Below are 24,284 nucleotides of genomic sequence, written 5' to 3'. Positions count from 1 at the left end.
AAAAAAACGTGATATAAATCAGATATCCAAGGAATTGATCATGCCAGTCAGCAGCGTTCAAACTTTGATTAACAAATGGAAAATCAGGGGGCTCTGTAAAAATAAAACCACGGTCAGATAGACCAACAAAAATGTCATCCACAACTGCCAGGAAAATTGTTCGGGATGCAAAATAAAATCCACAAATAACATCAGCTGAAATACTGGACTCTCTGAAAACTAGCGAAGTGGCTGTTTCAAGATCCACAATAAGGAGGCACTTGAAGAAAAATGGGCTGCATGGTCGAGTCACCAGAAGAAAGCCATTACTGCGCAAATTCCACAAAGTATCTCACCGACAAGCCTCAAAACTTCTGGAACAAGGTAATTTGGAGTTATGAGACCAGAATTGAACTTTTTGGCCACAACCATAAATGTTACATTTGGAGAGAGGTCAAGAAGGCCTATGATGAAAGGAACACCATTCCTACTGTAAAGCACAGAGGTGGATCGCCGATATTTGGGTATGAGTGAGCTACAAGGGCACAGGAAACTTGGTCAAAGTTGAATGAAAGATTAATGCGTCATGTGATCAGCAAATATTGGAGACAAATCATCAGCCCTGAAGCTGCGCATGGGACGTACTTGGACGTTCCAACATGACAACGATCCAAAACACAAGGCCAAGTCGACCTGTCATTGGCTGCAGCAGAACAAAGTGGAAGTTCTGGAGTGGCCATCTCAGTCTCCTGACCTCAGTATCATTGAGCAACTCTGGGGAGATCTCAAGCGCACAGTTCATGCTAGACAGCCCAGGAATTTACAGGAACTGGAGGCTTTTTGCCAAGAAGAGTGGGCAGCTTTACCCCCTGAGGAAATAAAGAACCTCATCCACCAGTACCACAAAAGACTTCAAGCTGTCATTGATGTTAGAGGAGGCAATACAAGGTATTAAGAAAGGGGGTATGTGACCTTTTGATCAGGGTCATTTGGATGTTTTGGGTTGTGTGTGTGTGTCTGTGTCTGTGCATGTAGCAGATCTACATGTACACACACAGCTCTGCTACACGCACATATATACAGACACACCCAGCTCTGCTACATACATTATATATATATACACACCCAGCTCTGCTAGATGCACATCTATAGACATTCATAGCTCTGCTACATGTGTGTGTGTGTATGTATGTATATATATATATATATATATATAGAGAGAGAGAGAGAGAGAGAGAGAGAGAGAGAGATATATATATATATATATAGATATATAGACACGCACATACACACAGATACACAAGGCTCTGCTACACGCACATATATACAGACTCACAGCTCTGCTACACACACATACAGACACGCACAACTCTGCTACACGCGCAAACACAGCTCTGCTACATGCACATATATACAGGCACACATACAGAAACACACAGCTCTGCTACACGCACATACAGACACACACCGCTCTGCTACACGCACACAGACACACAGCTCTGCTACACGCACATATACACACAGCTCTGCTATATGCGCACACACACAGACACACAGCTCTGCTAGGCGCACATATATACAGACATGCACACATACAGACACACAGCTCTGCTACACACACAGCTCTGCTACAGGCACACATACAGACACATGGCTATACTACACAAACACATACAGACACAGCTCTGCTACACACAGACACAGCTGTGTGTGTGCGTGTAGCAGACCTGTGTGTGCCTGTATGTGAGCGTGTAACAGAGCCGTGTGTGTCTGTATGTGCGCCTGTGGCAGAGCTGCGTCTGTAAATGACCTGGAGGCCGCCCTGATAATACCCCGCAGCGTGTAACCTGCTCCATTTATTGTAAGGTAGCTATCACCAAGGAAAAGTGACTATTTCTTTGAAAAGTGGTTGCAACGTCTCTAGTTATGCCGTTTTATGTCTCTGCCAGCTCCACCAATTATTACTTTTTAAAGTCAGAAATTGTGCACGGCCGCTGACAGCTACCTCCTCCATGATGGAGGCTGTGCTGTTTTAAGGCTTCCTACACTCCTGTGTAAATCCCGTTCTCTCTTGCGCAGATGAGGAGGAAAGTTACCTGAATGTCACCGTGCATCTGAACCGGCAGAGGATAAGCGAGGGCAATTCCAGCAGCAGCTTCGTGGAGTGGTGGGTGATCAACCTGGAAGACTGCAAGCGAGACTGCAACATCCTCCCTATGGTGATCTTTAATGACAAGGTCAGCCCCCCGAGCCTGGGCTTCCTGGCTGGATACGGGTAAGAGCAGCGCTACCTAAGGCCTCGTTCACACACGCTTTTCTCTTATGGTTAGACCCCCTGTTGTTACAGACTTCCACCGAATCCTGCAGCTTTACATTCATGGAAACTCTCAGATTTCTCCACACCGTTTACTGTGTCGCCTTTTTTTGTCTTCTGCAGAATTATGGGTCTGTACGTTTCGATCGTCCTGGTCATTGGCAAGTTTGTGCGCGGTTTCTTCAGCGAGATCTCGCACTCCATCATGTTTGAGGAGCTGCCTTGTGTAGATAAGATCCTGAAGCTTTGTCAGGACATCTACGTGGTGCGGGAGCGGGGAGAGCTGGAGCTGGAAGAAGAGCTGTACGCCAAGCTTATCTTCTTATACCGCTCACCGGAGACCATGATCAAGTGGACGGTAGAGAAGGACTAAGCACGGTTGCGCTGAGCCGCCAAAGATGTGACATGAAGTAGGAGGAGCGCCATCCGCTCTCCGGAAGGAAAAATATTTATGTGACTGAGTGCAGAAGGTCGACACTACCTGTCCAGTGCAAGGAAGGCGAGCGAGTCGCCAAGGTCAACATTTCTTCTAAAACCCAGAACCTCAAACACTGCTGCAGTCTCCTACTGCCGCCACAGGAGGGCAGCAACGCTGCTCCATGAAGATCTCCGACCAGCCCTAGACGTCATCACTAGATCCATATTGCTGCTTAATGTTTGGAGATCCGCTGCCGCACACAGAGGATCTTGCTGGGGGTGAAGTTTATTCTTAAGACTTATGTAATGTTTCTCATTTGGGACTTCTGACCAAAGTTCTGGAAAGACTTGTGATAAAGAGCTATTTATATACTGTAAAAAGTTATTTTATTTACTGCGGAGACCGCCTGGGTGTGGCGCCGTAGACGCTGCACACTACCTGACCGCTTGGAGGGGACCTGCCTGTGCCGCGCATCAATACTGTACTCCAAAGAGGACCCTCCCATGTGCAATATCGCAGGGCAGGAACCCACCCGGGCCCCCGGTTCATTCTCTGCTTTCTGAACAAAACCAAAAGTCAAGTTAAGTTTTCAGAGTTACTTGTGTTTTTCTACTATTAAACATGGCATCTGTGAAATAATCTGGATTGTGTTATCAATCAGACCAACAGGGAAGAAGCCGTGATCCGTCAATCAGAATGAATGGTCATATTACAATTCTTACTGTACACTTTTGCCTTTTTTTTGTAAATTTTTTGAGCTTTTTGTCTGGTACATAAAAATATTTATCTGCCCCAAAGTTAACACCAGGCAATCTTCTGTGACAATAAGAGACTTAACATTTCTCTAGTACTGAGATTCCCCACACATTAAAATCTACACTTCCTGCTTCTTACACCAGATGGCGCTATCATAGGATATAATGGCGTTTTTATAATATAGCTCTGGGGCAATTGGATCAGCGCCACCTAGTGGTGGTAATATGTAAAGGCTCCCAGGTCCTTTAGGTCCACACTAGACGGCCAAATGCAACTCTGATGCACCCCCTTCTCCAGCATACGAGGTTATTAGACCGTCTATGAGTCCGTACAGCCCTCTGTGCAGGAGCAGAGTGCATCAGCGCAGCATTTTGAGCGACTGGTGGGGGTCTCAGTCCCCACATCTAGTTTTTATGTGATATGAACATGACAATGACCATTTAATCACTGAGTAATTCAAGCAGAGACCTTACACATAATGTGAAATTAAAACAGCGGCTGTGTTAAACCCTTCTTGCTACATTGAGAGCCTGAGAAGTGGCTGCATGAAGTCTCCACAATGCATCCCATGGTTTCCTATGTTCCCCCCCCAATAAAGCGATCGAGAAAACCCTCTGGATCTACCACAGGTATTGGAGCATTGTCCCCCTATACCTGGGACACATCCAGAGCCTCTTATGTGACAAACCTTGCAGCTCTCCCGGTAAGTGATGGGAGTGAAGAATTCTCAGCATGATCCGGTTGTCCAGTCTGTCTCATTGAAATCACCTTTTCAGACACTCTGTGCAATGTTGCAATTTTTCGCCTTTATGATTTTTTTTTTTTTCTGTATGGCATTGCCCAAACAAAAAGCAACATCCCCCCCCCCCCCCCCCAAAGAAGAATCCTTTATCAATTGGTTAAAGTGGAAATTTGCATCGCGACCTCAAAAGCCCACATCTCTGCAACACTGTGGGTGGGCGTTTTAATAACCCCTTTTTAACTGATGTACACAGTTTTAAATAGGACCCTTCACAATATTTTATTTTAAAGGGTTATTCCCAAAATTGAGCAGGTGATAAGTTACTGATCACTGGGGTCCCTCCGCAATCTCCAGAGCTGGTCTCTCTGGGTCTTGGGGAATGCCTGACCGACACTCTATCCATAGTGTATGGGAGTGACGCTTGTCCATCTCTCTGCGCTACAGATTTTTCCTTAATACTTTATTTTATATTATCCAAGAACATGATAAAAGCGCAAAGTTTACTTATAAATTAGCATATTTTTAAAAATAAAAGTTGTTAAAAATACGAGAGTTGTGCCGGCCTGTGCTGCCTCCTGGAGAGGGTCCGGTCCTGATCTGCTCATGTGTCTCCACAACCTTCATCCAGCAGGAATTCCTCTATCTCTCGCCTCATCGCTATCCTACACCACAGACATAGAAGAGATAAGATTATATATTTATAAAATATGCATATATACACACGCACCATTAACACACGTGGGGATAAGCCCTTTAGGGGTCTCCACCTGTTAAGAAAAACTGACTAATTTTATCAGAGTTCGGTTCAATTTTTCAGGTTTTTTTTCATATGTGGGGAAAAAAAAAAAGTTTCTCCACCTTCTATTGAGGCGCACACAGCACAAGCATGGCATCTGATTTTTTTTTTTTTTCACTGATTCATAGACTTATTATTGCCAACACACAGATCAATATCGGACATGTTTCTGCTATTTTACACGGACCACTCGGTTCTCAAAAAAAATTAAATCACGGACGTGTGAACAGTCCCCATTGACGGTCACAGGTACGAGTGCAATCTGTGAAAAACTGACATGTGAATGAGGAGCTGGGACTTAGAGGTCACAGCTGTGGATAAGCAGCTTACCTGCGGCTCCGGTGCTCGGCCTCCTGCAGGATGTATGAGGGGAAGGCGCTTACTGACGTCTGGAAGAAATAAGAAATGTCACAATATGAAAGTGGCAGAGACAAAATAGTGAAGCGATAAAACCAATTCTGCGGACTCCAGGTTTTATCGCTTGAACATAAAAATATTGCACATGCCCATTCTCCCAGGACTAGTCTGCGCTATGGAAAGTAATGGTATTCATTGCCATAGAGAATAGGACATGCCAAAATCTCCTGTAAATGAAGGGGCCATGGCTTTGCTTCAGCGCCTTCCCGGAGGAGATTTTTTGACACTTTTTTTTTGGGCCAATAGCCCTGAGATGTCACCTACCACGTCCTTCATCGTCACTCGGCAGCTATAGCATAAGAAGGATGTGAAGTCTTGTGTCCTGGGAGCTCTGGAGGAGGCAGACAGTGATTGTAAGTGAGGAAAATCCATAGATACCCTGCGGCGTGATCGATGGCATCTGATACAGGAGGCACTCACCTGCTACAAGAGGAGGCTTGGTCACAGCCCTGTCCGCCACTGCAGCATTGCTTCTCGGGGTCTCCTGTGGGTTCTGCGTTGCTTTTTGGGCTCTTTTGGGAGAGAGTCTGAGATATTTGTGTGGCAGAGAAGGCCGAGGCTTCACCTGGTGCAAGAAAAGCACAGAATTAGAACAGACAGCCATACAAAGCATTGTGAGCGTGCACTACACTGTTATTACCACAAGGCGGCACCAGTGTTATTACCACGAGTGCAGGTGAGGTGCATATATGGCTCCATGTTTAAAGGGAATGTGTCACTTTTTTTTTTTTTATTAATGACTTATATCAATTATTTTTAATACAAAACTAAATGAGTTTTATTACTCATTTATATACTTTTTTGGCCATTTTTATATACTGGTGTATAAGTGTCTGAGCACACACCAAAAATACGGCAGCCCCTGATCATAGGTGATTGCAGTCTGTGTCCCATCTCATCCTCTACACTGCGGCTGCCTCCCGCTGGGAACTGGGATGTCTAGTCCACAGCTGGTGGAGAAGCCAGGTGCCATTTTACTGTAGTCCAGAGCTGTGCTCTGAGCTACAATTTCCTTTCCAATGCGCTTTGCAGACCCAGCAGTAAAGCCTCGCTCAGATGTCCCTGCATTACAGACGTCTGAATGAGGCTTTACACTGAGCAGAGCCGTGTATCTTATCCCATCACGTGTTATACAGTCCGCTGAGCCGTGTATCTAATCCCATCACGTGTTATACAGTCCGCTGAGCCGTGTATCTAATCCCATCACGTGTTATACAGTCCGCTGAGCCGTGTATCTAATCCCATCACGTGTTATACAGTCCGCTGAGCCATGTATCTAATCCCATCACGTGTTATACAGTCCGCTGAGCCGTGTATCTAATCCCATCACGTGTTATAGTCCGCTGAGCCGTGTATCTAATCCCATCACGTGTTATACAGTCCGCTGAGCCGTGTATCTAATCCCATCACGTGTTATACAGTCCGCTGAGCCGTGTATCTAATCCCATCACGTGTTATACAGTCCGCTGAGCCGTGTATCTAATCCCATCACGTGTTATACAGTCCGCTGAGCCTTGTATCTAATCCCATCACGTGTTATACAGTCCGCTGAGCCGTGTTCTAATCCCATCACGTGTTATACAGTCCGCTGAGCCGTGTTCTAATCTCATCACGTGTTATACAGTCCGCTGAGCCGTGTATCTAATCCCATCACGTGTTATACAGTCCGCTGAGCCGTGTATCTAATCCCATCTCGTTATACAGTCCGCTGAGCCGTGTATCTAATCCCATCACGTGTTATACAGTCCGATGAGCCGTGTATCTAATCCCATTACATGTTAAACAGTCCGCTGAACCGTGTATCTAATCCTATCATGTGTTATACAATGAGCAGCACCAACTAACAGAAATGTTGCTGCTGGATGTTTGTAGTGACACCGTCCACGTCAGTATCACTTAGCGGTCACCAGTAATGGCTCCGCACTGTGATTCTAAATTTCATCATCCCTTACACTTTTGCAAACATCCAGAAGAGGCGGAGACATCAGACAAATGTGAGCAGATCCCGCCCACTTTTACTGCAGTCGTAAGGCGAGCTAGCAGCACACCGGGTTTTTGTGGCAAATTTCATCAGCTGCTCCCTTACCAAAACGTTAATTATATTTCATATTTTATACCATTAAAAGTATTTAAAAAAAAAACTAATTCAATTGTTGAAAAAAAAAGTTATGATAACACATTTCCTTTGAGAAATGGGGCAGAAGATGATAAACACAGTCCTCACCAACACGTGTGTCCAAATTGCACATGCACATCAGACATCTTTCCTGCTGGACGTTCTCATCCGCAGCTTCGGCTCTGGAGATATTCAGCTTCTCACTTGTCCTGAAACAAAAAAAGGAGATTTTTGTGTACTCACCGTAAAATCTCTTTCTCTTAGCCTTTAATTGGGGGACACAGAATCATGGGTGTTATGCTGCTGTCCACTAGGAGGCGACACTATGCATAATCTGAAAAAGATTAACTATGGCTCTTCCTCTGCAGTATACACCCCTGGACGGCGTCAGCCTTCTGCAGTTTTGTGCAAAAGCATTAGGAGGAATATAACGGAAATAACATAACCATGTCTGTAAGAAGGCCACTATGTACGAGCTCAAAGAACAATATGAGAACTCAACGTAACAACTGCCCATAAGGGCAACAGGGTGGGAGCTGTGTCCCCCAATTAGAGGCTAAGAGACAGAGATTTTACGGTGAGTACACAAAAATCTCCTTTACTCTGTCGCCTCATTGGGGGACACAGAACCATGGGACGTCCCTGGGTGGGAAGCAATGGACGAATATTGTGCAGACAGGCCCCTAAACTTGGGTCACCGCCTGCAGAACCCGTCTACACAGGCTCGCGTCTGCTGAGGACTGGGTATGAACTCTGTAGTGTTTGGTAAACGTGTGTAGGCTAGTCCAAGTGGCAGCCTTACACACTTGTTGTGCCGAAGCCTGGTGCCAAATGCCCCAGGAAGCCCCTACCGCCCGTGTAGAGTGTGCCGTAATACCGGCCTGGAAGAGGAGAATGTTTAAGGCGGTAAGCCTCTTGTATGGTGGATTTGATCCACGTGGCAAGGGTAGCTTTGGAAGCCAGCAGACCCTGGCGGGCGCCTTCTGGAAGAAGTAAAAAGGGAATCAGACTTTCGGAAGGGCGCAGTTCTAGACACGTATATACGCAATGCCCTGATAAGGTCAAGCGTATGCAGAGCCTTCTCCACTCTATGAACCGGGCAAAGGGATGGCAGTGAAATTTCCTCATTGAGGTGGAAGTTGGACACAACCTTCGGAAGGAAGGATGGGACCGTACGGAGAACTACCTTGTCCTGGTGGAAAGCCAGGAAGGGCCGTCTGCAGGAGAGTGCTGACAGTTCAGACACCCTGCGTAGTGAGGTGATTGCCACCAGAAAGACCACCTTCTGTGATAGAAGGCGGAGTGGGACTTCCCTAAGGGGTTCGAAGGGTGGTCCCTGCAATGCTATCAGGACCAGGTTGAGGTCCCACGTTTCTAGTGGGCGTCTGTAGGGGGGAACCAATCGGGAAACCCCCTGAAGAAAAGTCCTTACTTGCGGCTTGTTAGCAATGCGTCTCTGAAAAAGCACTGAGAGCGCTGACACCTGGCTCTTAAGCGAGCCCAGGGACAGCCTAGCTTCCAGACCCGATAGGAGAAAACCAAGTACTTTGGGGAGGGAATAAGGGAGTGGGATCTGGTCGCGAGATTCGCACCAGGTAAAGAAGGCTCTCCAGGTACGGTAATAAATCTTGGCAGAGGCTGGCTTCCGTGCCCTGATCATGGTTCCAATGACGTCCGGTGAGAGCCCTGCCTGGGTTAGAACCGAGGTCTCAAGGGCCACGCCGTCAAATTGAGGGCCCGAGTTCTGGTGATAGAACGGGCCTTGTGACAGAAGATCGGGACAGTCGGGGAGACGCCAAGGGGCGTCTGCTGTAAATTGTACGATGTCGGTGTACCATGTACGTCTGGGCCAGTCCGGCGCGATTAGGATGGTTGGAACGCCCTCTTGTTTGAGCTTCCTCACCACTCTGGATATCAGGGGGAGAGGTGGAAAAATGTACAGAAGCTGGAACTGGGTCCAGTCCTGAACCAGGGCATCCGCTCAGAGTGACCGTGGATCGTTTGTTCAGGCCATGAAATTGGGGACCTTTGCATTGAGATGGGATGCCATTAGGTCCACGTCCGGGGTCCCCCAGCGATGGCAGATCTGGCGAAAAATTTTGGGATGGAGAGACCACTCTCCCGAGTCCATTCCTTGTCTGCTGAGGAAGTCGGCTTCCCAGTTGTCCACACCCAGAATGTGGACCGCCGAGAGTACCGACCCCGTGTCTTCCGCCGAGTGGAGGATGTGTGTTACTTCTCTCATGGCCTAGGTACTGCGTGTCCCGCCTTGGTGGTTCAAATATGCCACAGCCGTGGCATTGTCCGACTGTAGTCTGATATGAGAGGCTGCCAGTAAGTGACGAAAGGCTCTCAACGCCGGGAGGATGGCACGCATTTCCAGGATGTTGATGGGCATGTTCACTTCCACTGGTGACCACTTGCCCTGTGATGTAGGTGCACCGCACCCCAACCCTTCAGGCTCGCGTCGGTGGTCAGAACCTTCCATTGACCTGTGATAAAGGATTTCCCCGTTGCAAGCAAGGTTGGCTTGAGCCACCGATGCAGGGACCTCCTGGTTGATGATGTTAGCTGGAACTTCCTGTCGAGGGAAAAAGGATTCCTGTCCCAGGACTTGAGAATGGCTAGTTGAAGAGGCCTGAGGTGAAACTGGGCAAATGGGACCACTTCCATTGCTGCCGCCATCCTGCCGAGTACTCTCATGGCAAACCGAAGAGATCGGGGGGGGCTGCGGAGGAGGATGCGAACTCCTAGACGGAGAGCCAGTGCCTTGTCCTTGGGAAGGAGCACCAGACCCCTGGAGGTGTCGAATAGCGTTCCCAGGAAGGTTAGAGACTGACTTGGGGTAGTCGATGACTTTTGTAGGTGGACTAACCAGCCCAGGCTACTCAGAGTGTCGATTGTGATTGAGACGCTGAGCTCGCAGTCCTTGAAGGTGGAAGCCTTGATGAGAAGATCGTCCAGGTATGGAACGACTACTATGCCTCTTGAGTGTAGAACGTCCATGGTGGCTGCCATGACCTTGGTAAACGTTCTGGGAGCCGTGGCGAGTCCGAACGGGAGAGCCACGAACTGGTAGGGGTCCTGGCCGATTGCGAACCTGGGAAATCTCTGATGGGCGGAAGCAATCGGTATATGCAGGTATGCGTCTTCTATGTCTATGGAGGCGAGATACTCTTCCTTCTCCATGGACGCAATGATGGACTGAAGGGACTCCATGCGGAAGTGACGAACCCTTACATATTTGTTGAGTTGTTTTAAGTCCAATATGGGCCGTACACGGCCTCCTTTTTTGGGGACTACGAATAGATTGGAGTAGAACCCTCGGAAGCGCTCGGCCTCGGGAACTGGTACTATGACTGCTGCTTGAAGAAGGGAGGAAACCGCTTGGTGGAAGGCACGAGACTTGGCTGGCGGTTTTGGGGGGACAGAGAGGAAGAATTGGTTCGGTGGGTTGGAAGTGAACTCTATCTTGTATCCGGAAGACACTAGTTCCCTGACCCACCTGTCTTCTGTAATAGGCAGCCAGACTTGGCTGAAAGAGCAAAAGTCGTCCGCCTACGGGTGGGGTGTCTTCCGGAGTTCGTGAGTCATGAGGAGGAGAAAGTCTGAGGTTTTCCTCCTTTGGGCTTCGACTAACCTGCTTTTGACTGCCAGGGCTTGTCAAACCTTTCCGTCGACTGTGAGTTATCCCTGTGTGGGGAACGGTTGCGATTTTATGCTGGATGCGAGATGAACCAGCCTGAAGAATTCCGAAAGGATCGGAATCGTGTTTGGTTACACTTCTTGTAAGTGCCTTTAGGTTTCAGCTGAGAGAGAGAGGTACTCTTACCCCCGGTGGCGTTAGATATCATTGTGTCCAACTTTTCACCGAAAAGCCGCCCACTGAGGTACGGGAGGTGTGTGAGGGACTTCTTTGAGGCCGCGTCCGCTTTCCATTCCCGCAGCCAGAGGATACGCCGAATCGTAATGGCGTTTGATGCTATCCCCGCTACACCCCTTGCTGAATCCAGAGCTGCATGAAGCATGTAATCTGCAACAACTGCTATTTGAACTGCTTGGTCTGACAGCTCAGGAGTTTGTGCTTGGAGGCCAGCTTGTAATTTTTTTGACCCAAGCGAGAATGGCCTTGGCAGCCCAAACTGAAGCGAACGCGGGAGCCAGGGAGGCCCCTGCAGCCTCGAAAATTGAACGAGCCATGCGTTCTACCTGCCGATCTGCTGCGTCCCTGAGGGTTGAGCTATCTGGCAGTGAGAGGAGAGTCTGTGCTGCTAGTCTAGAGACTGGGGGGTCCACTTCGGGTGGATCTATCCATTCTTTGGTGTCCTTCTGTGGGAAGGGGTACCTTGCCTCCAAATATTTGCGATTGGTGACTTTCTTCTCAGGCTGTGAGAACTGCTGGTTAAGAATCGCCTTAAATTCTGGATGATTAGAAAAGACCTTTGGCGGTTTCAGAACACCTTCAAAAGGAAATCTTGTGTTCTGGGGCCTCCGGGGGTGGATCAGAAATATCCAGCACCTGATGGATGGAAGAGATTATGTCCTCAACTAGCGCTGTATTGCTAGGAGGAATTGGGATCAGGGACCCCTCCGTTTCGTTGTCTGAGGCATGACCCTGCCGAGGCATGACCCTGCAGAGCCTGAAGCAATGTGGAGGTTAGGTTATCTATAGACTGCGTCATAGATTGCGACATTTGAGTAGCCCATTCCGGCGTGGCATTAGACACCGAAGCATTGGTAGGGGCTTCTTGGGGTTTTGACCCAGTAGCCTGGATACAGTCCCAGCAGTGCGGGTACGTGCTGCCACTGGGGAGAGTGGTTCTGCAGGCTGTGCAGAATGCATAAACGCAGTCCTGCCTGGTTCTCTTGGGCCGTGAGCCCGGCATAGTGCACGAGTGGCTATGCAGAGGGGCCTTACAGGGGTGGCTATGCAGAGGAACCTATAGGGGGCCTTACAGGAATATGGAATCACAGCCGAGTAAGAACCGCAGCTGTGATATTACCCCACCAGTGTGCCCCTAGGTCCAGAGCCGAAGATCCACAGTCCTGTGCCCCCCTCGGAGACTGGCTGGCCTGGCGATATGCAGGGTTAATCTTGTCCTGCAGCAGAAATGGCCGCGGTGGAGAAGGAGAAAGGGGGCGGAGAGCAGAAAAAAAGGCGGCAGGGCTGTGTAAAAACGCGCCCTTTCAGTCTCGGTCCGCCCCCTCTATGACACTGTAGAGAGTCATATTTGTCATCCGGGAGGCGGAAACAAGGCGGGAGCCTCGGCTAGGCCAAAGCCGCGGTCTAAAGTAGATGTCCTATGCCCAAGAGGGCTCCAGGACGGCGTGGAAGTCCGGGAGGGGATCGGATCTGAACCGGGCCCTCCCGGATTGAAGGCAGGATAGCAGTGGGGCTATAGGTGGAGGGGGCTGAAGGATTCCCCCCCTTGTGCTGCCAGAGAAACAGGGCGCAGGGAGCCCTGTGTCCTAGATGTGCCATGCCTGCCTGCACTACCCCCGGTCCCAATAGGAGCCCACAGCTGGGCTGGGGTCCCTGGATGCGGGCACAGTGTGCTGGCCTATGCTGCTGGGAGCTGCCGAGTGCTGCCTGTGCAGGCCCTACCTGAGGCGTCTCAACCTAATGCCCAAAGAGGGGGACTAGGGAGGGTGCTGCTGTCACCTTAAGGGGGCTTTATCCTCGCCTCGACCTCAACCCAGAAACCAAAGAGAATTGGGGAAGGAGGGGGGGTCTCGACTTCGAACCAGCACCCGAGGGACTGAGGAAGGAGCAACATGGGGAATAGCCATCTCGACTTCAACCGGGCACCCTATAAAAGGGGCCGAGGAAGGAGCCATGTCGGGAGTCTCGCAGGAGACCCACTTTTCTTCATCTGTAATCCTTAGTGTCGCATAGGATGCACACCTAAGCAAAAACTGGAGAAGGCTAACGCCATCCAGGGGTGTATACTGCAGAGGAGGAGCCATAGTTAATCTTTTTCAGATTATGCATAGTGTCGCCTCCTAGTGGACAGCAGCATAACTCCCATGGTTCTGTGTCCCCCAATGAGGCGACAGAGTAAATGACAGAAACTCTTATTATATTACATCGGAATAACAGAGAATTAATTGTATCTGCTCTCATCACTGCCAATCATAAAGAGGACGCCCCTTCGAGACACCCCGCAGACGTCGCCTGTCCGAGGACTCCCCTCCCCCCACTGGGGACGCCCCTCCAAGACCCCCAGCAGAGGTCACCCATCCCCCCCGCCGAGGACGCCTCTCCGAGACCCCACCTTACCCTCCCCTCTGATTGGAAACAGCTGATTTGTCTCTGATGGAGACTGGAGATGAGAGAAAGGAAAGTTTGGGGAACATTCACCTGTACACGGTGCTCACTGTGGAGGGAAATTCTGCCTGCAGCTTGGTGATAAAAGACTCGGAGAGGTGCTGGAGGCTGCTGTTCTCAGGAGCCTGGAACAGACACAAACAGAGTTATGCCTATCAAACCTGAAAAACTCACAAGCCGCCCCACAACCTGAGCCGCCCCTCCCCCCATCCAGAAGAGGCAGCATCACAACCCGAGGCCCCCCCATCCAGAAAAGGCCACACCACAACCTGAGCCCCGCCCATCCAGAAGAGGCCACACCACAACCTGAGCCACCCCTCCCCCCCATCCAGAAGAGGCCGCACCACAACCCGAGGCCCCCATTCAGGAGAGGCCGCACCACAACCTGAGCGCCCCATCCAGAAGAGGCCACACCACAACCTGAGCACCATCCAGAAGAGGACACACCACAACCTGAGCCCCATCCAGAAGAGGACACACCACAACCTGAGCCGCCCCTCCCCCTCATCCAGAAGAGGCTGCACCACAACCCGAGGCCCCCCATCCAGAAGAGGCCACACCGCAACCTGAGCCACCAATCCAGAAGAGGCCACACCGCAACCTGAGCCCCCCCCAATCCATTGGAGGCCACACCGCAACTTGAGCCGCCCCTCCATCCAGAAGAGGCCGCATCACAACCCGAGGCCTCCCTACATTCAGAAGAGGCCACGCAACCTGAGCCCCCCCATCCAGAAGAGGCCACACCACAACCTGAGCCCCCTATCCAGAAGAGGCCACATCACAACCTGAGCCCCCATCCAGAAGAGGCCACACCACAACCTGAGCCCCCCATCCAGAAGAGGCCACACCACAACCTGAGCCCCCCATCCAGAAGAGGCCACACCACAACCTGAGCCCCCCCATCCAGAAGAGGCCACACCACAACCTGAGCCCCCCATCCAGAAGAGGCCACACCACAACCAGAGCCCCCCATCCAGAAGAGGCCACACCCCAACCTGAGCCCCCCATCCAGAAGAGGCCACACCCCAACCTGAGCCCCCCATCCAGAAGAGGCCACACCACAACCTGTGCCCACCCCCATCCAGAAGAGGCCACACCACAACCTGTGCCCACCCCCATCCAGAAGTGGCCACACCACAACCTGTGCCCACCTCCATCCAGAAGAGGCCACACCACAACCTGTGCCCCCCCATCCAGAAGAGGCCACACCACAACCTGTGCCCCCCCCAATCCAGAAGAGGCCGCACCACAACCTGTGCCCCCCCCCCCCCAATCCAGAAGAGGCCGCACCACAACCTGAGCCCCCCATGCAGAAGAGGCCACACCACAACCTGTGCCCCCCCAATCCAGAAGAGGCCGCACCACAACCTGTGCCCCCCCCCCCCAATCCAGAAGAGGCCGCACCACAACCTGAGCCCCCCATGCAGAAGAGGCCAAACCACAACCTGAGCCCCCCATCCAGAAGAGGCCACACCACAACCTGAGCCCCCCATCCAGAAGAGGCCACACCACAACCTGAGCACCATCCAGAAGAGGACACACCACAACCTGAGCCGCCCCTCCCCCTCATCCAGAAGAGGCCGCACCACAACCCGAGGCCCCCCATCCAGAAGAGACCACACCACAACCTGAGCCACCCATCCAGAAGAGGCCACACCGCAACCTGAGCCCCCCCAATCCATTGGAGGCCACACCGCAACCTGAGCCGCCCCTCCATCCAGAAGAGGCCGCATCACAACCCGAGGCCTCCCTACATTCAGAAGAGGCCACACCACAACCTGAGCCCCCCATCCAGAAGAGGCCACACCACAACCTGAGCCCCCCATCCAGAAGAGGCCACATCACAACCTGAGCCCCCCATCCAGAAGAGGCCACACCACAACCTGAGCCCCCCATCCAGAAGAGGCCACACCACAACCTGAGCCCCCCATCCAGAAGAGGCCACACCACAACCTGAGCCCCCCATCCAGAAGAGGCCACACCACAACCTGAGCCCCCCCATCCAGAAGAGGCCACACCACAACCTGTGCCCCCCCCCCCCCCAATCCAGAAGAGGCCGCACCACAACCTGTGCCCCCCCCTCATCCAGAAGAGGCCGCACCACAACCTGAGCCCCCCATCCAGAAGAGGCCACACCACAACCTGAGCCCCCCATCCAGAAGAGGCCACACTACAACCTGAGCCCCCCATCCAGAAGAGGCCACACCACAACCTGTGCCCCCCCATCCAGAAGGGGCCACACCACAACCTGAGCCCCCCCAATCCATTGGAGGCCACACCGCAACCTGAGCCGCCCCTCCATCCAGAAGAGGCCGCATCACAACCCGAGGCCTCCCTACATTCAGAAGAGACCACACAACCTGAGCCCCCCCATCCAGAAGAGGCCACATCACAACCTGAGCCCCCCATCCAGAAGAGGCCACATCACAACCTGAGCCCCCCATCCAGAAGAGGCCACACCACAACCTGTGCCCCCCCATCCAGAAGAGGCCACAAAACAACCTGTGCCCCCCCCATCCAGAAGAGGCCTCACCACAACCTGTGCCCCCCCATCCAGAAGAGGCCACACCACAACCTGTGCCCCCCCCATCCAGAAGAGGCCACACCACAACCTGTGCCCCCCCCATCCAGAAGAGGCCACACCACAACCTGTGCCCCCCCCCCCCATCCAGAAGAGGCCACACCACAACCTGTGCCCCCCCCCCAATCCAGAAGAGGCCGCACCACAACCTGTGCCCCCCCCCCAATCCAGAAGAGGCCGCACCACAACCTGTGCCCCCCCCCCCAATCCAGAAGAGGCCGCACCACAACCTGAGCCCCCCATGCAGAAGAGGCCACACCACAACCTGTGCCCCCCCCAATCCAGAAGAGGCCGCACCACAACCTGTGCCCCCCCCCAATCCAGAAGAGGCCACACCACAACCTCAGCACCCCTCCATCCAGAAGAGGCCACACCATAACCTGAGCACCCAACCATCCAAAAGAGGCCACACCACAACCTGAGCACCCACCCATCCAGAAGAGGCCACAAATCAACCAGAGCACCCATCCAGAAGAGGCCACTCCACAACCTGAGCCGCCCCTCCCCCCATCCAGAAAAGGCCGCATCACAACCCAAGGCCCTCCCAACCAGAAGAGGTCACACCACAACCTGAGCCCCCCCATCCAGAAGAGGCCACACCACAACCTGAGCCCCCCCCATCCAGAAGAGGTCACACCACAACCTGATCCCCCCATCCAGAAGAGGCCCCACCACAACCTGAGCCCCCCCCATCCAGAAGAGGCCCCACCACAACCTGAGCGCCCCCCATCCAGAAGAGGCCCCATCACAACCTGAGTGCCCCCCATCCAGAAGAGGCCACACCACAACCTGAGCGCCCCCATCCAGAAGAGGCCACACCACAACCTGAGCGCCCCCCCATCCAGAAGAGGCCACACCACAACCTGAGCCTCCCAATCCAGAAGAGGCCACACCACAACCTGAGCCCCATCCAGAAGAGACCACACCACAACCATAGCCGCCCCTCCTCCCATCCAGAAGAGGCCACACCACAACCTGAGCTGCCCCTCCCCCTATCCAGAAGAGGCCACACCACAACCTGAGCTGCCCCTCCTGCTATCCAGAAGAGGCCCCACCACAACCTGAGCGCCCCCCATCCAGAAGAGGCCCCATCACAACCTGAGTGCCCCCCATCCAGAAGAGGCCACACCACAACCTGAGCGCCCCCCATCCAGAAGAGGCCACACCACAACCTGCGCGCCCCCCCATCCAGAAGAGGCCACACCACAACCTGAGCCTCCCAATCCAGAAGAGGCCACACCACAACCTGAGCCCCATCCAGAAGAGACCACACCACAACCATAGCCGCCCCTCCTCCCATCCAGAAGAGGCCACACCACAACCTGAGCTGCCCCTCCCCCTATCCAGAAGAGGCCACACCACAACCTGAGCTGCCCCTCCTGCTATCCAGAAGAGACCACACCACAACCTGAGCCCCCCCATCCAGAAGAGGCCGCACCACAACCTGAGCCCCCCCACAACCTGAGCCCCCCATCCAGAAGAGGCCATACCCCAACCTGAGCCCCCCATCCAGAAGGCACCACACAACCTGATCCCCCCCATCCAGGAGAGGCCACACCACAACAGGTGGTTTCCTTCATTGGAGACTGTCCTTCCCATGGTTGTTCCTTCCCGGGGAAAGACCTGGCTAGTCATTGCTTGCGTTGAGAAACACGTGATGGTGTCTCCGCGGCTTCTGTTTTGCATGTTTTGCATATTTCCCATAAGGGATGGGGGCAGTGCTCTAGAATCACTGCGTTGAGAAACACGTGATGGTGTCTCCGCAGTGTTGGATGTTGATCTCCATGAGTTCATTCATCCTCATTTTCCCATCCAGGAGAGGCCACACCACAACATGAGTCCCCATCCAGGAGACCCCACACTGCACCCTGACCACCTACTTAGGTAAGTCGCACTTCCACCAGAAAACCACCCCGCAGTTTAATTATCGGTACCTTAGTCTCCATTGTGGGGATGAAGACGGACGGCACATGGAACAGCCGGTTATAGAAGGAGATTTCCTTCAGTGAATATTCCCGCATGGGCCGGACAATAACGACATCTCCAGAGCGATCATCAGAGAAACCCTGCAAAAAAATAATAATCCTCATGTAATGCCGCATTGTGAGCATCTGCACGCCGCCATATTGGATGCACAGCCCATAACGTTACACATGGTTGTAAAAGAAGTATATTCACCGTGTCCAAAGCCAGGAACGCGCCCCGTCCTAATGATATGTTAGCAAGCAGACGAGCTGCAAGACGGGTGCAGCTCTCACCGCTCATCACCTTGGAGTATCCACACGTACGCGCCACGTGGAGGAGAAGGTGATTCCTACAGACATGGGAGAATCGTGATTACTGAACAAGAAGATGAGAAGTGCAAGTATAACCACGGGGTGCACAGGCAGTAGACATGCGGCTTATGCACCTGGTGCTTGTGTATTAGACGTGCGGCTTACCGGAGCGACTGCAGCAGCTCCATCCTGGCCGTCAGAGTCTTGGCGGAGTTGAAGATGGCCGTCAGTGCAGAGGTGGTCTCCGGGGGAGGACAGCTGTATGTGTTGATGCATTCATCTCCAGTAACATGGAGCTGCGCCAGCTCATCAGCGGTGCCCGATAGCTCCTCCGCCCCATGGGCCCTCCCCTGCCCTAAGAAGCTATTCACCGCCTGCTTGTAATTCTCCATAGGCGCCAGGTTCCCTGGAAGAACCGACTGCAGAACTGATTGTGGTAGAGAAAAGATCTGGGGACAAAACAAAAGTCGTTTTCCTATGACGTCGGCACAGCCCATCATCAACCTCAAGACAGAGGAAAAGGAAACGCTCCAAAGGCTGAAAATCCTTCCTGGACTTAATACTTCTCACAGCTGAGGGGTTGCTGCAATTGCATCCAGATGAGAAACATTCTCTGTGATCTGAACACATCAGCAGCGCAAATGTCTATCCTGCGCTATAAAAGAAACGCAGCTCCATTGCACGCCAGAACCGTATAGAACAAAGGTAACGTCATGGCGGCTGTAGAGGAGCCGCGGGTATGATACAACCATGTTCCTCGCTCCTAGATGTGTCATGAAGTCTCACCTGCTCCAAGGGCACAATGTGGAAGGGAAAAGTGGTCTTCCGTAAAATCCTCTGGATTTCGGATACGCTCTGTGCCCTCTGCTCCCAGCTCTGTCCGCACACCGCACCTTCTGTAACACAAGAAGGACCTGACCGTCAGGGCACAAGGAATAGGAACATGAGTGTCATCAGCGAGAATCCCGACAGACAGGGGGCCGACGCGTCTCGTCCTCACACCGACCACCAGCAGAGCAGTGCGCGGCGATCCTCCGAGTCTGTACGTCTCACTCACCATCAATGAACAGGATGCCAGGAACAAAGCGCAGCTTTTTAGGAGCGTCACGACCCAAACCCTGGAAAACACAAACTCACAGGTAATGAGGGACCACACGGTTTCCCCCCTTAGTGACGGCATATGGCCAGTAAGTTAATCCGAAGAAACAGGGGCGGCCTCCTCAGAATAGTGACACTACGGACCAACCGCTGTATAGGAACATCCAGAAGTGAGACCCCCACCAATAATAATGTTACGATATGTCCTACCAAAATGGTATCACCCCTTTACACCATTTTCTTTTTTTCCCTCCCCTTCTTCCAAAAATCATAACTTTTTTTTTGTTTTTTACTTTTCCACCCACATAGCTTGTTCTTTGTGGGAAGAGTTGTACTTTTGGAATGACGCCGGTCCTCTTATCAAATGATTTACTGTCAAGCAGGAAACATAATTCTAAGTGCGTCGAATTTGCAAAAAAAAAAAAAGTGCAATTTCACAATTGTTTTTTTTTTTAAATTTTTTATTTACCATGTTCACTATATGGTAAGACTGACCTGGCAGTGTGATTCCCCAGGTCCATACGAGTACGCAGATACCAAACATGTTAAGCTTTTTTCATTTAAGTGTTAAAAAATAATCAAAAATTTGTAAAAAAAAAAAAATAGCCAAACAAACTTTCTTGTGTCACCATATTCCGAGACAGTTTTCTTTTTTGAGGATCTGGGGGCTGGGTGGGGGGCTTATTTTTTTGTGCCTTAGGCTAAAATTTTTACCAACACCACTTTGGGGTAGATATGTGATTTTGGTCGCCCCTCGAAAAAAAAAAAAACGTAATTCTGGTGTTTCGATTTTCTTTCTCGTTACGCCGTTTACCGATCAGAATAATTTATTTTATATTTTGATCGATCGGACATTTCTGAACGCAGCGGTACCAAATGTATATTTTTATTTTTTCAATTGTTTTATTTTTAATGGGGCACAATGGGGGGGGGTGTCACTTGAACCTTTTTTGTAATATTTTTTAAAACCTTTTTTTTACCGTATTTATTAGTCCCCTTAGGGACCCTGCGATCGTCTGGTCCCTTGTGCTCTACATAGTAGGACATCAGCAGTGCTATGTACAGCAAAAGTCACAACGCCAATCACTGTCTACAGCACTGACCGACATGCCACCGCTGCAACCAATGATTGCCAGAAGCGGTCACGTCAGTGCAGGATGCACAGAGATCAGCGGGGAGGACTCGGGAAGCATTGGGAGGGGCAAAATAAGATACGGATGATTTTTTTTTTTATCTTAATTTTTCGATATGCCAACAGAGAAAAAGAAAAATCATTGATGGACAATCCCTTTAAATAAAATGTTACTTGTAATAAGATCTAACGGTAGTAACGCAGATCTGACCTCCTGGACTTGCTGGATCAGGGCACTTGAGGACGGTCCACCAGAATAAGCCAGGAGAACCTGAAACAGGAGGACACATTGTGATTGTTTCAGTGGGAGGACAGAAATTCTACATTTCCCACGTGCTGTAAAACCTCTGGTGCTGATCCTGCTCAGTGATCGGCCATCACCCCCAGTCCTGCTCTATTGGGAAACGGCTCAGTCATAGGTGCCTTGTCTATAAGGTACCATTGGTTTCAGTAATGACTATTGTTCTATCCTCCACCATGCTTTATACTACAGCTCTGCGTGACAGGCTGCTGTGTGTATCCTACCAGTAGATCAGCATTAAATAATTTCAAGGACAAAAAACATCAAGACAATGATGACTAGAGCCCGCTGTCCTTATGGGATAACCTGTGTGTATACATTATAGGACACGATGTGATACATTCCCTTGACAGGCAGCCATATAAATGGTCGCCGTGTAATGATACGATTGGCCGCTGTGGTCACATGCACAGTTCGGGACCCCGGACGCCAGTAACAGGCTACCCACAGTACAGGGGATATCTTGTGGATTGGACTCGGAGAGGGATCGACCACTAGGACCTGCATTGTCTACGGATGGTGGGGGTCACAAAGCTCGAAACACGATGGATCCACACGTTGTCACCTATCCTTTCAATACTTGATAACTTGACGCATTAGGAATGATCCTTGAGTGTAGAATTATCATTCTGTACAAATTTTTAACAAATCTTTGGCATTTTTGCTTATCGGAGGGGGTTCGAAACAAACGTCTGAAGTGCGCAGTTCCTGCACAGAGCAGTGTACGGACCCCCACACCGCTCTGAGCGGGGTTTTGACTGATCGGCGATGGCCTCAGGACCCAGATGAGCAGCACCTGGAATATATATACATAAAAGCTTTGACACGATGACGGTTGCCCTTTCAGGAACTATCGGACTTCACCTTCTCTCCCGGATACACGACTCGGTTTTTCCCCAGCATGGCTCGGAACTTGTGTACAAAATATTCTTTGAAACAAGATCTAGAGCGAGAAAAAAAAAAGGAAAGATAAGCGCTCAGGAGAGTTCACACGGCAACATCTACAGCTGACGTAAGGGAGAAAGCCGCGAGCCGTCATGTGCGGAGGAATGAGGACAACATGGCAGATGCACGAGAAATAAAGCCGGAAAGAATGTGCACCAAGAGTCAGTGCGGATGGAGTCGCAGGAACGGTCAATCACATCAGCGGCCACTGGATGGCACCCCAAGATACGTGACGGCATCCACAGCTCTTGTTTTGATCAGTCAACTCGATGTGATGTCATCACTGCGGTGTGACATCATCGCCTGGCCGGCTAATCAGAAGAGGAGACGCTGATGCCGTCACATAACAGGCGGTTCTCAGGACTCCGGTCCAGCCAGTATAACAGCCCCAGTGGCCGGAGAAACCCCGCAATATGCACCACTTGGTTCTTACTTGCAGAAGGCGTCTCCCACCCGTATGATGAGGATGGCGGAGCTTTCCTTGCACTTCATACATGTCTGCCCCGACCTGAGGGTAGAAGAGAAGTCACATCAGCCCGAAAACCAGAAACCATCCCCTCCCACAATATGTCCTAAGAACAGCAGCGCCCCCTACAGGCTCGGGTCACATCAGGGATGGAGGCAGGCTCTGTCGAAAGTAAGAGAGGACTCATACAGCTGGAACTTATCGTAGACCGACGGAACCCATAACAGTCAGCAGGGTCTGATAAAGGGTCAGGACTGGAACACTTTTTTTATTTCTGATGCATGAGTGAAAATACGTGCAGAAAAGCTGAGACGGCCATTGACCACCTCTAGGGGGCACTGTAGAGACGGCAATTGACAACCTCTAGGGGGCACCGTGGAGACGGCCACTGACTACACCTAAGGGGCACCATCGAGACGGTAATTGGCCACCTCATGAAGGCACTGCATATGCGGTTATTGACCACCTTTAGGGAGCACCGTGGAGATGGCTATTGACTAACTCTGGCTGACACTGCGGAGGTGACCGGTAACTACCTTTAGGGGGTCACTGTGGAGGCGGCTGTTGACAACCTCTGGAGGGCACTGCGGAAGTGACCATTGACTACCTCTAGGTGGCACAGCAGAGGCAGCCACTGACTACCTCTAGAAGGCACTGCGGAGGCCATTGGATACCTCTAGAAGGCACTGCGGAGGCCATTGGATACCTCTAGAAGGCACTGCGGAGGTGACCATTGATTACCTCTAGAAGGCACTGCGGAGGCCATTGATTACCTCTAGAAGGCACTGCGGAGGTGACCATTGATTACCTCTAGAAGGCACTGCGGAGGCCATTGGATACCTCTAGAAGGCACTGCGGAGGCCATTGATTACCTCTAGAAGGCACTGCGGAGGTGACCATTGATTACCTCTAGAAGGCACTGCGGAGGTGACCATTGATTACCTCTAGAAGGCACGGCGGAGGCCATTGGATACCTCTAGAAGGCACTGCGGAGGCCATTGGATACCTCTAGAAGGCACTGCGGAGGCCATTGGATACCTCTAGAAGGCACTGCGGAGGCCATTGGATACCTCTAGAAGGCACTGCGGAGGCCATTGGATACCTCTAGAAGGCACTGCGGAGGCGGCCATTGCCCACCTCTGGGGGGCATTGCGAGGCCATGCTGGCTGTCACTCAGCTTTCCTGGCCTCCTGAGTGACAATGTTGCACCTTCTCACCTGTCACTCTTCTCCTCTTTCCCCCACTCCACTGGCTCCCCTTCCAGGACCTCACACATAGCTGCAGCGTGCACTCCCGGCAGCCTCCGGCGCTGGCTGATGACGTCACTAGCCCGGGTGACGCCCACAGTCTGCGCCGGGAGTTTTACACCGGTGTTTCCTACCACTAGCTCTCACATAATGGCTCCATGACACTTCCACCATTAACAGTAACGGATCCTCACACTTGCAGAGAGAATCAGGCCTCCTCTTTGTGTCCCTCGTCCAGCCCTCACTTAATATGGCGACCTCGCCCTCAGCAGCAGCCCGCGTCCGCTCTCTTCCCCCTCGGAGGCATTGTTGTGCTCCCTTGCGATACACGGCTGCGGGCTCCACGTGTAAACAAGGGGGTAGTGATGGTCC

At 51.6% G+C, this 24,284-nt stretch overlaps 2 protein-coding genes across 14 annotated transcripts in view; one reads left to right on the top strand and one right to left on the bottom strand.

Annotated features, from left to right (window-relative positions):
- The window catches only part of PIEZO1 (piezo type mechanosensitive ion channel component 1 (Er blood group)), a 156,727-nt gene extending 153,377 nt beyond the window's left edge, over positions 1 to 3,350 (top strand). For all 4 annotated transcript variants that reach the window (XM_073583269.1, XM_073583277.1, XM_073583261.1 and 1 more), the window contains exons 50-51: positions 2,059 to 2,254; positions 2,417 to 3,350. In XM_073583269.1, coding sequence (XP_073439370.1) covers positions 2,059 to 2,254; positions 2,417 to 2,666 — 446 coding nt within the window. In that variant the 3' untranslated portion in view covers positions 2,667 to 3,350. The remainder of the gene's footprint in view (positions 1 to 2,058; positions 2,255 to 2,416) is intronic.
- Positions 3,351 to 4,648: 1,298 nt separating this feature from the next.
- Positions 4,649 to 24,284, bottom strand: part of CTU2 (cytosolic thiouridylase subunit 2) — an 80,898-nt gene continuing 61,262 nt past the window's right edge. For 6 of the 10 annotated variants that reach the window (XM_073583354.1, XM_073583362.1, XM_073583356.1 and 3 more), the window contains 14 exons: positions 22,633 to 22,707; positions 22,119 to 22,197; positions 21,165 to 21,224; positions 19,781 to 19,841; positions 19,510 to 19,619; positions 18,889 to 19,172; positions 18,626 to 18,761; positions 18,382 to 18,513; positions 13,900 to 13,991; positions 7,647 to 7,747; positions 5,843 to 5,987; positions 5,687 to 5,753; positions 5,336 to 5,394; positions 4,649 to 4,871 (listed from right to left, as the gene is read on the bottom strand). In XM_073583354.1, coding sequence (XP_073439455.1) covers positions 4,811 to 4,871; positions 5,336 to 5,394; positions 5,687 to 5,753; positions 5,843 to 5,987; positions 7,647 to 7,747; positions 13,900 to 13,991; positions 18,382 to 18,513; positions 18,626 to 18,761; positions 18,889 to 19,172; positions 19,510 to 19,619; positions 19,781 to 19,841; positions 21,165 to 21,224; positions 22,119 to 22,197; positions 22,633 to 22,707 — 1,462 coding nt within the window. In that variant the 3' untranslated portion in view covers positions 4,649 to 4,810. The other 4 variants (XM_073583391.1, XM_073583387.1, XM_073583371.1 and 1 more) reach the window with 4 other exon arrangements.

The sequence above is a fragment of the Dendrobates tinctorius genome, unplaced genomic scaffold, assembly GCF_039654945.1.
Source record: "Dendrobates tinctorius isolate UK_male_01 unplaced genomic scaffold, ASM3965494v1 ptg000009l, whole genome shotgun sequence".
NCBI lineage: Eukaryota > Metazoa > Chordata > Amphibia > Anura > Dendrobatidae > Dendrobates > Dendrobates tinctorius.
This window is presented reverse-complemented; position numbering and strand designations above follow the sequence as displayed.